At 56.3% G+C, this 16,078-nt stretch overlaps 6 protein-coding genes across 6 annotated transcripts; 4 read left to right on the top strand and 2 right to left on the bottom strand.

The window, feature by feature from the left end:
* Positions 1-391: 391 nt before the first annotated feature.
* On the top strand, positions 392-2,120 carry BROUX77_002509 (uncharacterized protein; the record flags this gene model as incomplete). The annotated part of the gene is made up of 2 exons (XM_073747058.1): positions 392-516; positions 581-2,120. The coding sequence occupies 2 exons, from the start codon at positions 392-394 to the stop codon at positions 2,118-2,120; spliced, it is 1,665 nt and encodes a 554-aa protein (XP_073607591.1).
* Positions 2,121-3,139: 1,019 nt separating this feature from the next.
* On the top strand, positions 3,140-4,541 carry BROUX77_002508 (uncharacterized protein; the record flags this gene model as incomplete). The annotated part of the gene is made up of 4 exons (XM_073747057.1): positions 3,140-3,184; positions 3,252-3,337; positions 3,396-4,064; positions 4,136-4,541. 4 exons carry the CDS (start codon positions 3,140-3,142, stop codon positions 4,539-4,541), a joined length of 1,206 nt encoding a protein of 401 aa, XP_073607590.1.
* Positions 4,542-4,851: 310 nt separating this feature from the next.
* Positions 4,852-5,934, bottom strand: BROUX77_002507 (uncharacterized protein; the record flags this gene model as incomplete). Its single annotated transcript, XM_073747055.1, has 3 exons — positions 4,852-5,716; positions 5,781-5,833; positions 5,902-5,934. 3 exons carry the CDS (start codon positions 5,932-5,934, stop codon positions 4,852-4,854), a joined length of 951 nt encoding a protein of 316 aa, XP_073607589.1.
* Positions 5,935-7,237: 1,303 nt separating this feature from the next.
* Positions 7,238-8,452, top strand: BROUX77_002506 (uncharacterized protein; the record flags this gene model as incomplete). Its single annotated transcript, XM_073747054.1, has 1 exon — positions 7,238-8,452. The coding sequence occupies one exon, from the start codon at positions 7,238-7,240 to the stop codon at positions 8,450-8,452; it is 1,215 nt and encodes a 404-aa protein (XP_073607588.1).
* A 231-nt stretch (positions 8,453-8,683) lies between these two features.
* Positions 8,684-10,496, bottom strand: BROUX77_002505 (uncharacterized protein; the record flags this gene model as incomplete). The annotated part of the gene is made up of 2 exons (XM_073747053.1): positions 8,684-10,074; positions 10,229-10,496. 2 exons carry the CDS (start codon positions 10,494-10,496, stop codon positions 8,684-8,686), a joined length of 1,659 nt encoding a protein of 552 aa, XP_073607587.1.
* Positions 10,497-12,412: 1,916 nt separating this feature from the next.
* Positions 12,413-15,360, top strand: BROUX77_002504 (uncharacterized protein; the record flags this gene model as incomplete). Its single annotated transcript, XM_073747052.1, has 2 exons — positions 12,413-13,120; positions 13,717-15,360. 2 exons carry the CDS (start codon positions 12,413-12,415, stop codon positions 15,358-15,360), a joined length of 2,352 nt encoding a protein of 783 aa, XP_073607586.1.
* Positions 15,361-16,078: the final 718 nt, after the last annotated feature.

Raw genomic sequence — 16,078 nt, 5'->3', positions numbered from 1 at the left:
TGGCGCAGAACAATGCCTGAAAACGCTTGTCGCGACTATAGAAGCGCAGGGCGTGTGAGTTCAACGTAGAGAGGGCAAGATATCTCCTTGATAGGCGGTGACATCGGATTCGCTGTAGGGCGAAACAGAAACACACTTCAAGCTGCGGACTCGCTCGTCTCATGGACTCAATATTGTTGTTATCTGGCAGTGGGGGATCTTGTCTTACCAGGCGCGTCATCTAATCCCGGGCCCTTGAGCCTTTACGCGAGATCACGTGACAGCCCATGACGTGAGCTGCCCCACTATAAGTTCCCTGCCCTTTTGCGATGCGCCGTGATCAAGCCAAGTTGAGTTGAGCTGGTGAGCCTCGTTTGTCTCGTATGGGTGCCTTGTTTTATCTCCAACCACAATGAACAACGACCAGTTTCGCAAACTCGTGCTCACGAGTGCCGAAAAGGCGGCTGCTGACGCCGGCGGTAATCCCGACAGCGACAGTTTGAGGGAGTCTAGCTCGGGGCCTGCGCCTGCGCCAAAGTAGGTTTACTTTCTCTCCTGTTAACTACGCAACAGTTGATACACTATACTAACAGACCAATAGACCACGAGGTGGGTTTACGCGCAAATACGACAGTCCTTACGACCCGAAAGCCTCACAGCGCATGCGCCAAGCACAACACCAGAAATTGTTCAAGTCCGCTGCGCCAAAGGGCGTCAAGCTTGCGACCGGCTACATTGACCGCACGCAGGATCGCCACGACACCGACGAACGGGCAGCAAAGATTCAAGAACTCGAACAGCTACTCAAGGAGAAAAAGGTCGATCAGGCTACGTTCGAGAAGCGGCGAGACGAGATTACAAGCGGCAACATCAACGCCACACACCTGGTCAAAGGTCTTGATTTCCAGCTCCTGAAGCGCGTGCGTCAGGGCGAGGATGTGTTTGACGACTCGGGATCAACGCCGGCGGGTGGCTCAGGCCCAAGCGAAACAGCCGAAAGCCAGGATACAAACGACATCGACGATGAATTAGACGGTGTATTAGACAGCAACGTCCAGGCCGTCGTTCGCGAGAAGACGGTCAAAAAAGGCCAGCTCTCGACTGTTACCAGCGCGCCCAGCAAAAAACGCACACGCGACCAGATCCTAGCTGATTTGAAAAAGGCTAGAGCAGCGGCGAAGAGCCAGCAAACACCGGCTGATGAAGCCGTCAACCAACGGTTCAAAAAGATCGGCGCCAAGCAGAGTCCTGGCTCGCGCATCGAGATTGACCGAAAGGGCAACGAAGTCCTCATCATTGTTGACGAAGATGGCCATGAAAAGCGCAAAATTCGCAAAGCGCCAGTGGCAGCAAATGACACGGGCGGCTCTCAAGCGGAGGGCCAAGACAAGAAGATGATACCGGATCCGAATGCAGCGCCATTGGGCATGGAAGTTCCTGAGGCCTTCCAGAAAAAGGACAACAAGGAAGAGGAAGACGAAGACATTAACATTTTTGACGATGCTGGAAGTGACTATGATCCTTTGGCGGGGCTGGAGTCTAGCTCGGGCTCAGATGATTCCGACAGCGACGGGGAAGTTGAAAAGGGACAGCGCAGAAAAGACTCGCGCGAAGACGGGCAACCAGCCCCGGCCTCGGCACCAGGTACAACGGCAGGACCCAAAAACTACTTCAAGGACTCCAAGGGTGGACTTGCATCAGAGCAATCTCTTCAAGGACCATCATGGACGGATCCCTCTCTGCAGGCAGTGCTAAAAAAGGCAGCGTCAATGAAGCCGCTCGGCGCCGCTGCATCCGACGATGAAGACAGCCACGACCCCGAGGCAGCAGCACGCAAAGAAAAGCGGCGCAAAATGCTCCAACGCGACGACCGCGACGCAGAAGACATGGACATGGGCTTTGGCACCAGCCGGTTTGAAGACGAGGAGGAGGCCGACGAGTCGACCAAGATCAAGCTGTCGAAATGGTCGGGTGGCGCAAATGCAGAAGAGGAGGAAGATGGAACGGGCGGCGGCAGGGAGCTTGCACGTGGGGACAAGGCCCAGCGAAAGCGCGGGGCCAAGAAGCGCAAGGGCGATGGGAACAGCGCCGCTGACGTCATGCGGATTGTCGAGCAGCGGCGGGCGACGGGGCAGCGGTAGGCAGGGGCGGTGTGGAGGCGTGGCGGCCGATGCAGATTCGGGCCCGAGTCGCAGACGCAGAACGCAGACGCAAGTCGGGAATCCGGGCGCTGCTGGAGCGTGCATTCCACCAAGACAAGGCGCCAATTACAAGCGCCCAAGACGCACAGTCCGCGGCCACTCGCCTACCTCTGGCTCTGCGTGCGTGGTCGTTATCCTATCTCGGCCAATTTGGGCTTGTCGTTCTTTATCTCTCCGCATGTCCCGCATATCACTGGCCCCACAGCAAATCCAACAAGCTATAACCAGTTATAGTTAGTTGGCCGTGTACTATAGAAGCGCCAACCCCTGGAACCGCCCAGCGGCGAGCCCTGTTGATCTGTTTCTGGGACCTGTCAGGCCAGATTTACAGGCTTCACGTGTCACATGACGCATTCCCGGGGGCTGGACAGAAGCAAAGGCCGTGATGAAGTGAAGTGAAGTGAAGCTCCTGAGACGAAAGAAAGAACATGTAGAAGCACATACTCACATAGAAATTCTCTGCCCGAGATTTGTTGCTTGTCACGGTCCAAAGCCGCCGTTTACTGGCCCGTCCCACCCGCAACTCCAATTCCCAGCATTACACGGGCCAGGCATATATTGCGCTTCAAGAGACCCGCCCAGCGCCCAGGAATATTCAAGCCTCAAGTACCAGTACAGGGCTGTTGGTCAGTCAGTCACACTCAGCCCAAGTCTTCCCGTACCAGCCACATCCTCGCCTCAACCGCTCGCTGCGGCATAAAAGACACCCGCGTTCTTCTTGCGGCTGTGTTCCTTTTCTTCATTTCCCACTTGCACATGCATACATATCAGACAGATCAGACATCCTTCCGCCACCCTGCGTCAGACTCCAGACTCCCCAATAGCTCCAAGTTTCATCCCATCTCGAGTCTTACTCTTACTGCTTCTCCCGCTGGTCTCGATTCCCACGCAACAATACTCTCTTTCCCACACACACACACACACACACACACACACAATCTCTCCTGCAAGTCACACAAATGGCTCCTGTTCCCTTGTGGTTAGACTGTGATCCTGGTCACGATGTAAGTGGCCACCATCGTTGACTGCTTTTTCCTTGGTCATGCTGACCCTAACTCTTTGTTCTCCAAGGACGCCTTTGCCATCCTCCTGGCTGCTTATCACCCCAACATCCAGCTTCTCGGCATTTCTACTGTGTTCGGGAATGCATCTTTAGAGTAACCAAGCCCTTCTCCGTGCGTTTATCCCTCTTTGCATGCTGACCTCTGGCAACAGAAAAACCACGCCTAATGCCTCTTCCCTTCTCACAGCCATTGGAAAGCATACCGAGGTCACCATCTACCCCGGCTATGTGAATCCCCTCCGCCGTGCACCCATGCACGACCCTGCGTGCTCTATACACGGAGAGTCCGGCCTAGACGGGACCAGCCTCTTGCCAAAGGGCCTTGCAAAAGTCAACCGCCAAGTGTCAGCCATAGACGCCATGTACACTGCCCTAAAAGCAACTCCCAAGAACACGGCCTACCTGGTAGCAACAGGCTCTCAAACGAATGCTGCCGCGCTGTTTGAAAAGTACCCTAACCTAGCTGCCCACATTGCCGGCTTCAGTCTCATGGGCGGTGCCGTCGGCGACGACTTCACTGACGCTGTCCTCGGCGAAGTCGATGGCAAAAAGCGCATTGGCAACTGGAGTCCCTACGCCGAGTTCAATATCCTCGTTGACCCGGAAGCCGCCGCCAGCCTGTTTTCCAACCCTGTGCTTGCCGCAAAAACGACCTTGGTTCCGCTGGACCTTACCCACCAAGTGCTCGTCACAAACGACGTTCAAAAGACCTTGTTATATGGCGAGGATTCTTCAGCTGCTGAGCTAAAGCCCGGCGAGGGCAAGACGGTGCTGCGAACCATGTTGGTAGAGCTACTAATGTTTTTTGCCAAGACATATGCGTAAGTTCTAGCCAGTGCTCTCTCTGTTTTCTTCCGTTTCTCTTACTCTCTGCTAACATGCAACCCGCCAGCGACGTATTTGGCATCACCCAAGGCCCGCCTCTCCACGACCCCCTAGCCGTCGCCATTGCCTTGATCGGCACAGACAACGAGATTCCCTTCTTCGACTATCGCCTCAACGACGAGACCAGGGCTCCCGAGCGCTTCAAGGTCACCGTCGTCACCGAGGGCTCGTACGAGGAAGCCAAAGACGGCAAGGCCCAGACCGGCCGCACCATTGTCGAGCCCCTGCCGCTTGGCGTGCCTGGTGTGCGTATTCCGAGAGGCCTGGATATCCCCAAGTTCTGGAAAGAGATTGGGGCTTGCTTGGACCGCGCGGACGCGGCAAATGCGCAGCTGGCTGCGGCGGCCGCATCTACTGCTGCAATGACGCCGGCGAAGGTCATGGCTGTTACTGCAGCGGCAGTAGCAGCGTGAGCTTTTATGGAGGGCTCTTTAGAGTACACGCCTTGACGATATCAATGTAGCGATGAGTATGAGTATTAACATGGGGGCCATTAATGATAACCTAGAAAAGAAATACAGACGTAAAGATACTGTTGCACAGAAAAGATGAAACAACCCATGAAGCACACAAACTCCCGCCGCCTTACCCAGCAGATGTCAACCCATCCCTTCTAGCTCTATCCCAATGACCAAGATGCACAAATACTATACACGATTCCCGTCACACAACCTTGCCCGCACATTGAGCCTGGGCTTTTGTATCATGCCCAACGCCATGGTCTTACAACACTCGCTCCGCATAACTGTCCAAGCTCTGCAAAAAGCCCATCATCCGACCATATACCCAGACTGTAATGGTGCTACCAGGCGTGCTCTTGATCAGCGAGATGGCCAGACCGCGGTACAGACCTCTGATGCCCTCCTTGGCAATGATGCATCGAAAGGCCGCTGCGGCATTGCGGTACTCGGGAATGTTTGAATACACGTATTGGGCGCGCGTAGGGCCCTGGACCTGCATCCGTTTGCGCACGAGATCGAATGGAAAGACTGATATTTTAGACACGGCGCCAGCCAGACTTCCAGCCGTGGCATCATCACTGCCCCACGGCAGCTTCATGACGGCCAGGCCCTGGCGGATGGTCTCGTATGATGCGAAGAAGATGCCCATCTGTGGCACAGACTGCAGGAGCGTCGGGCCGAGGCCTCGGAAAAAGCCGCGCGTGCCTTCGTCGCGGTAAATGTCGCTGCATGCGCGCATCAGCGACAGATACACCCGCTGGTTTCCCTGCATGGCGAAGCGGGTGCGGAGCAGGTCGAGCGGGTATGTGGCGATGGTGGCCGAGGCTCCACCGACGCCGCCGGCAATGAAACTCTCGGCCATGTGCGGGAGGTTTTCGCGGCCAATGGTGCGCTGTAGGAGATGGGCTGTGTTTCGGTAGGATATGAATTGGATGCCGGTGTAGGTCGCGTACATGACTTCGGCGGGAATGTTGCCCTTCCAAAAGGCGGTGATGCCCTCATCTACCAGGATGCTGCGGATGGTGGAGAAGGTGCCCTGGTATTTGGATTGGCTGGCCATGGACTTGAGGTCGACTGACTGAAGCTGTAGGCGGATCTTGACGACGTCGAGGGGCGATATGACGAACCTAGGCTCACACGGACGATTAGCGGGACGGACTCCTCCGGACGCGATTAGATGCGAGGACTTACCGGGTTACCAGTCCGGCTGTGAGACCCGCCACGAGGGACTGGATCCGAGTTCCCTAGAGAGCGCAAGGGTCAGCATCAAGGTGCGCCATACTGTTCAGGATCGATCAAGCGGGACACGAACCTCATCTTTGACATGTCCAACAGTCCCAGACATGTTAGACGCCGAAGAGCGAGAACAGGCTCGCAATCAGAAAGGCCACAATCGAAACGGCAAACACCACAACAAAGACCACAAAGGCAAGAAGCGATTGGCCAACAGTCCCCGCAAACAGAAAGATGATCAATATCAGAGAAGCCCAGCTGTCTGCCAAATGCCCCTGCGTCTGCTATGACGAAGGTCGTAGCATTGTTGATAAGGAAAAGTCACGATAAGAAAGACTGTTGTAAGAGGCAAGCCAAGGCGCCGCAACCCTTGGGGGCGCATAGTCCTAGGGTTGGGCGAAGCTTGTTTTTGTTGCAGTTTGGTGGTGAGTTGGGCTTGGCACGTGGCAACGAACCAAACTGCGCGAAACGAGGGAGGGCTTGCCCAAAGAAGAAGACTGTGGATGATGAAGCAGAAAGGGGAGCCTTTTGATTTCGGGAAAAAGGATGCGTGACGCAAGCAAGACATTTGCAGCTTCTCCAACTTTGCGTCAACAGACCGGAGCTGATGTTTAACCCTAGTATCTAACCCTGTGAATAAGAACATCCTGTAAGTGAAACAGGGAGTTGCACATCCAGCAACTGCAGCCCCATCTTTGGCATGTGATTCCACAGCTACTGCTGCTGTGCCTTCCAGAAATGCGAGGTCTATGTCTATGCAACAATGCAATATGCAACAGGGAAAGAACCAAAGAACCGGTGCTATAACTACATGTACATACCTGCCGGTTTTGTCTGAACCTTCATTCTTGTTGTGCCACTGACGTTCTTATTCCAACAGTCTTGTGCCCAAGCTTGGTGCTTGGTTTGCCCTTAATAGTTAATTCCCACCATTTAATTGGATCTTATTGGACTCGCGCTTCAGCCTTGTTTGTTCCGCTTTCCCTTGCTCCGCTGTCCACCGTGCGGATGTCCTTTTTGCACTTGTACAAAGAGAGCAACAGCAACACCTTCTCCAAGTTTCTGAATGGAGAACAGCCAGCCGAGCACCAGTAGTTGCCGCCGTTCTTCTCCCCCCCCTGCCACAACTGGCTAACTGCCTAAAGTTATTCATTCCGCATTTATTGTGCAACCTGCCGAAGCTGTTGGCTCCTTCCTCTAATTCATACTTAAGAGTTTGCTGCCCGCTTTGAACTTGTTCATTTCTCCCCGGACGCCGCACTATCTCCAACTCCACCGAAACCCAGGCTTGAGCCTAACAACTTCGACACAGCTTTACAATTTTACAATATTCTCATCTTGTCGTTATTTCGCCTGCCAATTGTCTGATTTGCCGTCATCAACTAATCCCTGCAGACACCCCCCGCTCATCAAGCATGCCTTTAACGCTCTCACCCGGCGTGCTGGAGGCGACTCTCTCGCCCCTCTTCACGGCCCTCGGCACTTCCTCGGGGACCCATGAAGCTCCCAGTGGGATTCTTCTCTATCTTTCGCCAATTCTGCGCCAAAGAGTCAAGTTTCTTGCGTCGTCAAAGAGCCCGTGGATGGGACATTTGGGCCGGGACCCCAGGCTGTCTGATTTCTTGACCGGCTTGATATCTTCCGGCTGCCTCGAGGTGCATCCGGTTTCCGGCGTGGTCGAGGTTGATTGGCACGATAACATCGCAGTTACATATGACCGAGTCGATGTTGAAACTCTGAATGCCTATGTTGCCCTAGGGCCTTTGGAAGGCCTCACCGTCAAGCTGCTATGGTGTGCCAATGATTCAGAGTCTGGAAGCAGTGGCTGGAAGGTTGATGGGGTTTCGACGTCATCATTCCAAGAAACAGGCCACTTTGCTCTGACCATGGAAGACGCCGAGCAGCTCTTCTCAGCAAGCCAGCATGCTGGGGACACCAAGGCAACCCAGCCAGAACATGAACAACCCAGCAGCAACCATGCTGAAGACGAAGACGACGACTATTGGGCCCAATACGATGCCACCCCGGGCGCACACACCCCTGCACGCACACCAGGCGCCAAGAACTCCCCGGCACCGACGCCCATGTCTGGTCTTCGAAATCTACTTGACCCCGGCGCAGCTAAAGAGCCGGCCGACTCCACCGCCATGTCAGCCGATGAGCATGCATATTATAGCATGTATGAAGATGTGCAGCCGGCACTAGACAGCCATGACCCAGACGAGGCGGCGCAGCTAGAGGAAGCAGGAATCAAGAGCACTCTTGACGGCACCGTGGCAGCCTCTCTGTCTGCGGCAGCGCCTGCCAGCAGCAACAGCGAGACGAAGAGACTGCAGATGACGGCAGTCGAGAGCGGCTCGTCATGCTCATCGATTGTCAATGTCGACATTGCTCATCCGCGGCCCGAGTCTCCCGAGTCCCTGACCTCGGCACGGGGAAGTGACACAGTAGAGCGGCTAGAGAAGGAAGCCAGGAAGGGCGAAAACACTGATTTTGCCATTAGACAACACATTTCCCGGTCGGTGCGGAGTCTTTACCAGTTGGCCAAGGCGTCGAGCATGTCGCCCGAAGAGTTTGGGCGCATGGTTCAGAGCGAACTTGACTTACTGGTGCTACAAGAGGACGAATAACGGAATAGCTTTTAATGGGTGCTATGGCCAATCTATGCGTGATAAGGAGGGACTGGGGCTTACAAGATCTATTCTAAAGTACATCTTTAGGCGAATCTTTGTTGTATTGATGCTTGCAGAGAGGCATAGGGTATATTCAAACAAGAAAAACAACAATAGGAAAGTAGAAAACACATTCTAATCTATAAACAAGCAGCCCAATATATGTCCATGCGCCCAGCCCGCAGCCCTCTATAATGCCAGTTCTACGCTTTGTAGCGCTCGCCGAGCATGTCCCATGGCTTGCTTACATCGGTCTTGTAGGTACTCTTCATCAGAGCCCGGAATTACACCAAGACTTTGGTGATCTTCAACCGCCAGCATCAGCTCCTCCAGTTTTTGCGCCACCTGCTGCAGCCCAGTGTTTATGGTTTCTTGGAAACCCTGGTCCCAGAACAAGCTCCAGTCGCCCGTGGCAACCCAGTCTTCGGTAGTCGAGGCGAAGGCGATCCCGGCAGCCACGTCAATACCGACCTCAGCCAGGCCCTGCAGCTCGGCGTAGATGCGGCACATGGCCACGACCAGGGCGCTAAGCGCGAGCATAGTCTCGACTAGCGGGGGTAGGCCGGCGCCAGCGCCAAGCATATCAAGGGAGTACATGAACGGCTGCATCGGCGACACGCGCGGGTCCGGGCTGCACATGAAGCAGCTGCTGACACCCAGGGCCACCTCGACGCAGTTTCTCAGAGTTTGCATGACGGCGACAAAGTCAGACGACGAAAGGCTCCGGCTGCCGAGCAAGGGCGACCAGGAGTGCAGCGTGCGCGTGGCTACAGACAGCTCGCTGAGACATGTGCACAGCGGCTCGTTGATGCCCAGGAGCACAGGGTTGGGGCTGGCAAATGGCAGGGGCGAGAGAGAAGTTGGCGACAGCGTTGGCGGCGTCGAGATGTCGGCGGTGTGGGGCTGGGTGTGGGTTGGAGGGTATGTGTATTCGTGGGGGTGGGCCGGGGCTGGGACGACTGGGGGACAGGCATCACCGTCCATAGCAGCAGCAGGCTGGGGCGCATCAGGCCCGGGGAAAAGGAAAAAGTCGCAGGCGTGCATCCCGTAGCCGCGAGGGACTGAGGCATCTGGGCTGTGGACTGCGCTGGCGCTGGCGTCGGCGTAGAGAGAAGATGCGCTAGCCATGGCGTCTGTGGTGAACATGCTATCTACGAGGCTTTGCGACGGCGACGCCATGCCGAAGCTGTCTGGCGAAAAGGACGCGGGGCTCTGGTAAAAGGCCGACGCCGAGGAGTCGCTGTGGTGGCGGGCATGTGGCGGGGCCGGTGACACGTGGAGCAGCGGGATCGTGCCTGGGATGTCAGTCGGAGTCGCGGTCGCGGCGCTGGTGTCGATGGTGGCCCCAGCGTCGGCTGACATGGGGGCTGGCAAAAACGCGACCTCGGGTCCAGCGCCAGGACTAGGCCCGGCTGTGGGGCCGGCGTCGTCTCCGTGGCGGGGCCCGGGCGACGGCGTTGTGGATCTGATTTTGCGGGGCCGGCCCATCTGCTTCTGGGGCGAGTAGACGCAAAAAAGCTTGTCCCTGGTGCACCGGACGCAGCCGGCCAGGTCTTTGGAGCAGGCGACTTTGCGGGTGCCTATATCCTTTTCAAAAGTTAAAAGTCCGACTGTGTCAGCAACGAGCGCTTTTGGGCTTTATGGGAGGGGGAGGGGGGTGTCATACAACCAACACAAGTGGATAATATAGTTAATGGTGTTAGTTGTATGTAACGGGCCGGGGGTGAGACTTACGGCAAAAGTCGCAGGCGCGGTGCTTGATGACTTCGCGTACAGGCGGATCCATGTTGTCGGGTCCTGGCTGGGATGAGAAGAGCGGCCGGGTGCGCTTGGAGGAAAGCGGAGAGCGGGCAGAGACTTGGACCATGGCCACGTCGGTTGGGGCTGGGTCTGGCTGGCTGGCGGGGGAGATCAGGCTTGGGGCTTGGAGACGGGCGCGCAGGACAAAGACGAAGAGGATGGTGGGCAGCGACTCGTGGGCAGCGGCGGATATTATAGGCATGGCATGGCGATAGAAGCTGGATCAGCGGCCCGTAGATCCACCGGTATATATAGGTATCAGTGTGTAGTATGTGACTCGCTGCGGGCAGCGGTTCTGGGTTGTGCTCCCAGGGTCGTGGCCAGCTTCACGTAGGCGCAGGCACATAGCATATACAAAGGGGTACTTGGACAGCGCAAAATGAGCATTGCTTTTGGCCAGTGCCACTAGATCCCGGGAGAGCATATAAGGCGGGCGAAAGCGACATCCAAGTCTGCCTTTTCTGGCATTTTCTGTCTTTTATTTGTTTTTCTCTTTTATTTGCCTGCTTCCATGCATCTCGTCTCCATGCTCTGCTCCCCCGTCCACTCCTCTCCTCTGGATATGCCTCACAACGCACAATACCTGCACAGAGACGTGCAGGAGCAAATTTAACTTGAAATACACGCTCGTCGCGCTGTGCCAATAGCAGCTGGAGGTTCGCGTCTGGTCTTCTCTGCAGATGACGGGCTTGTCTCTCTTGTGCTGCAAAAGACCCCCCCCTCTCCTCTCTCTCTCCACTGGGGAATGCAGGCTGTGGGTGGGTGGCCTGGTCGTGGGCCATCTGGACGTTGCACCAAACTCCAGGAATAGACCTGCAAGATTCGTATGGTCGAGTCTGTATCGCACTGCTGTAAGCTCGCAGGAAACAGAGCCCGGCGAGAAGGGCGGTCCTGTCCTGCGGCGGGCTGGCAGCCGTTGAGTCACTCGCAACAAGCTCCTGGGACTGTGGTACCAGAGGCGTGTCTCGAGAAGACAGCCCGGCTTACTTCGCAGTCGGAGGCCTATGATGTATGAGTGTCGATGATGTTAGATCGGTGCCGGCGCCTGCGTCTAAGTCGCGCGCTGTTCTATGTTTATCCTGCCACTGTGTCGAGCAACTCACGAGTTCCAGCACATGACCGGGCCTGTCTGGGCTTGTGCGAGGATAAGACAGCTCCATAGTCTGACGGTCTGCCCTGGAACTGCTCGTTGCTGATTATCAGCCGCAGAACAAAGAACCCCCAGACTGCCGGCCACAGCCCCAAGACCATCCGCCTCTGTCTGGCTGTCCAAGCCCAATATGCGCCTGACCCAGAAAATCAGGATGGCGGCCTCCAGACGGCGAGCTGGATATATGTACATACACATATAGACTTGTCATTGTGGGAAATCCAGGCAAGGAAAACAGAAAACAAGATTTGCGGCCTCCCTCCCATCCAAGCACTACCACCCTCTCCCATCCCTCATCGTCTCTTCTCTCCATGCACGGGGAGGATAAGCCTGTAGATTGGGACCAGGGCGGCTGCAGTCGAGTCTACAATATATGTCCCCATCTGTACATATGTTCAAGTCTGTGATTTGTCGTGCCACGAACGCCAATCGTCGCACGTATCTGCCAGCAAGAGCCACGCCACCACGTACCTGTTCTGCGTCTGCGTCTGCTCCCACGCAAATAACAAGCACGAATGGAGTAGCATTTCTCTCCCAAGGGCTGCGAGAGCCCAAGGTCCAGGACCAGGTCCGGACGACGAATGTAACTGTAACCCTGGTCCCAGTGCAAGAGCCGACCCTAGCTCTGTTAACCCTACATTTGAAAGCGGGGCCACGCTCCCTGGATGCTCAAGGCGGTGAGAGCGCAACGCCTGGCAGAAAAAAAAAGTTTGGCAAAAATTTTGGCTCGCTGTCGATGAAGCCAGCCAAAAAAAAAAGAAAAAAAAAAGGCCTGCCAAATTCCACGCCAATCACCAAAAAATAGCCACATCTTCACCATCCCATCGATTGGGAATTTTTTTTGCGGGAGCTTTTGATCGGCCTTGCTTGTTTTCATCTTCGTCTACACTATACCAGAATCCCCCTCGTTCACCTTTGTTCTTCTTTCTTAATCGTGATACCACCAACAACACACATAGTCTCTCACCATGGGCGCCAAAGCACCCCACGCCACCGCCACTCGCAAGCGCAAGATCGAGGCCGCCGCTGAGCCCGAGTCGGACAGCGAGTTTGGCGATGCCCATCTGGAGGGCATTCTGTCGCAGAGCGAAAGCGAAGATGACGAGGACAACGCCGATAGGCCCGAGGAGGAGACCGACGACGAGGACCTGGAAAGCGACCCCGATGTCAGCGAGCCGGAAGATGCGGACGAGGATAACGACACGCCCAATACCACCACCACCGAGCTGGTCTCCCGTCCTCGGAAAGACGCCCAGCCGTTCACCAACGAATTCGACGACCCCAACTTCGGCAAGTCCGAAGACCTAGACACCAACTACCACGTAACCACAGATGCGAACGGCGGTGTGCGCTACGAGTACGACGAGATCGACCCCGTCTACGACTCTGACGATTCCGATGCCAACGAGCCCGCCAACACTATTGGTGACATCCCGCTGTCCTTTTACGACACCTACCCGCACATTGGCTATGACATCAACGGCAAAAAGATCATGCGCCCGGCCGCTGGCGAGGCCCTGGATGCCCTGCTCGACTCCATCGAGGTGCCCAAGGGCTGGACTGGCCTGACTGATCCGGCCACTGGCAAGCCTTTGCAGCTCAGCGACGACGAGCTGGAGCTGCTCAAGCGCATTCAGTTGAACGAAATGCCCGAGGACGGCTACGATCCTTACCCGGTACGTAAATCTGGTCCTCCTTTTCTAGACACTCTCCTGTGTATTGCCCTCACACCCTCACCTTCCCCCTTCCCCGTCCCCAGACGCCGGCACTTGCGGAATGTCCTGTGCCACCGTCTTGGAGCCTGGCCTCTGTTTATAATCTCGGCCTGTACATGGCCCATGTTACGTTGCAATCTTGAGTCAACATGTAATTGCATACACACCGCGTGCAGCACTAGACATCGTACACAACATAGGGCGTGGAGTAAGAATGATAAGAAGAAATGCGGCCATGTAGGGCGTACAGGGCTGGGCTGAACATGCGAAAAAAGGTTCATCCTGCTCTGCCCTACAGTTTCTCTCGAATCGATCCCACATCAAGCCCCTAAATGACTTACCGAGATGCCACAAACGCTCCCATGTTGACCGAGCTCTGTGGGACATAAAGACACAAGCCCCATCATCTCGTTGGATTTTCACGTCGGCCCGCAGTAGACACGACCTATTGTTGGGTGGCATTGCCTTTTGCCCGCATATGCTCATTGCCCATTGTCCATTACCCAGAGTCCCGAGTGCTAACCGACACACCCATGTTTGTGACACATGGATAACAGGACACCATCGAGTACTTTACCTCTATTGAGGAAAAGATGCCCCTGAGCGCCGCTCCCGAGCCCAAGCGCCGCTTCATCCCTTCCAAGCACGAGGCCAAGCGTGTTGCCAAACTAGTACGCGCCATTCGCGACGGCCGTATATTACCCTACAGGCCTGAGAGCGAGCGCCAGCTGGACAACCAAGAGGAAGAGGAAAAGTTCTTTGACCTGTGGGCCAACGAGGAGGAGCGCGAGGAGCACATTATGCACATTCCTGCTCCCAAACTGCCGCCTCCGGGCTACGACCTCAGCTACAACCCGCCGCCCGAGTACCTGCCGACCAAGGAGGAGCGCGAGGCCTGGGAGAATCAGGATCCCGAGGACCGCGAAAAGGACTATCTCCCGCAGCGCTACGACTCACTGCGCAAGGTGCCTGGTTATGGAGAGTTTGTCAAGGAGCGTTTCGAGCGGTCGCTGGATCTGTACTTGGCGCCCCGCGTGCGCAAGAACCGCCTCAACATTGACCCCGACTCGCTGCTGCCCAAGCTGCCCAGCCCTGAGGACCTGCGGCCATTCCCAACCACGTGCCAGACGATTTTCCGCGCATCTGACGCCCGGGTGCGCACGGTTGCCGTCTCGCCCGACGGCGAGTGGGTGGCTAGTGGTGGCGATGACGGCTATGTGCGCGTATTTGATATCAACGGGCATCTAGAGTGGCAGGCGCGCCTCAGCACCGACGAGCCTGTAGATTGTGTGCGCTGGAGACCCATCAAGGACACCATGGTCATTGCAGCTTCGGTTGGCGAGGATGTGTTCCTGATGGTGCCCCTCGACGTGTGCAATGTTGCAACCGAGGCGGCCAGTCGCGCAGTCATTGACGCCGGTTTCGGCTATGCCACCGGCGGCAAGCAAGCCGGCGCTTCTACCACGGCGAGTGGCGAACGCAAGGATCCGCCCGGCAAGTGGGCGCGCCCCGGGTCCAAGCTGGAGGCGCAGGGCGTCCTGGTCAAGGTGACGGTGCGGTCGGCTGTTAAGACGGTCAGCTGGCACAGACGCGGCGACTTTTTCTGCACTGTCAGCCCGACGGGCCAGCGCAGCGCCGTGGCCATCCACACGCTGAGCAAACACCTGACACAAGTGCCGTTCCGGCGACTGCCGGGCCTGGCACAGGCCGCACACTTCCACCCGTCGCGGCCATTCTTCTTTGTTGCCACGCAGCGCATGATCCGCTGCTACGATCTCCAGCGCCAGGAGCTGGTCAAGGTGCTGCAGCCGGGCGCGCGGTGGATCTCGTCCTTTGACATCCACCCCGGCGGCGACAATGTCATTGTCGGCTCCTACGACCGGCGTCTCCTGTGGCACGACATGGACCTGTCGGCACGCCCGTACAAGACTATGCGGTTCCACCCGCAGGCTGTGCGAGCCGTGCGCTACCACCGCGGTGGCTTCCCGCTGTTTGCGGACGCCAGTGACGACGGCACAATCCAAGTGTTCCACGGAAAGGTGGTTGCCGATCTCATGGAGAACCCCACGATTGTGCCGGTCAAGGTGCTGCGCGGCCACAAGGTGGTTAACAAGCTTGGTGTCATGGACGTCGACTGGCACAGCAGACATCCGTGGTGTGTGTCAGCCGGTGCGGATGCCACGTGCCGGTTGTGGGCTTAGAGAAAGAGAAGGCGAAAAAGAAAGGCAGCATTTTGTGTTTTCAGGCGTAATACATGGGACGAGAGTTTTGATTTCCAGACAGGATCGACGCGCAAATGTGTTCCAGACAAGTGAAATGTGTGCACCATGAGAGAAGTGAAGGAGGCTTGTGTGTGACGATGGGCTGATCCAAAGTGTCCCAGGTTAGGGTTGGGATGTGTACAACCCTAGACCCAGGATGCTCCACACGATATACAGATCGACAAACTGAGCTAGGAGCTCCAGCTCTAATTGGTAGACGAGCTCAGAGCGTTGACGGCGGAGTGACAACGGCTAGGCGAGATTAAATCAAGATTGGAGCGGCCATTGGCTGAAGTTGCGAGCTGCCAGCTCGAAGGACGTCCGCAGTGGCCACCAGCAAATACAAATTGTCAAATCAGGGGTTCTCGGCCGCCACCAAAATGAGAGCCCCCTTGAGTCCCTGAGCCCAAGATTGCATAGAGCACAGCACATAAGAAGCCACTGGACACGGAGACGGCAGGCACTGGGCTGCAGCCAGCGAGCAGTTGCCAGCACAGTGACTGAAGGAAAGGAAAACACAGAGAAACTGCAACTGGCCAGCACAGCAACTGCCCCAGAGCACGCAGAAAAAAGGGCAAGGCCAGGAACCGCAGAAATAGGCATCGATAAAATCACGATAAAACCCACCCACCTCCTAAAGGGCTTCTCCAGCCTTCCT

The sequence above is a fragment of the Berkeleyomyces rouxiae genome (genome assembly GCF_048999995.1).
Source record: "Berkeleyomyces rouxiae strain 22BRR77 chromosome Unknown BrBRR77_ptg000002l, whole genome shotgun sequence".
Classification (NCBI taxonomy): Eukaryota; Fungi; Ascomycota; class Sordariomycetes; order Microascales; family Ceratocystidaceae; genus Berkeleyomyces; species Berkeleyomyces rouxiae.
This window is presented reverse-complemented; position numbering and strand designations above follow the sequence as displayed.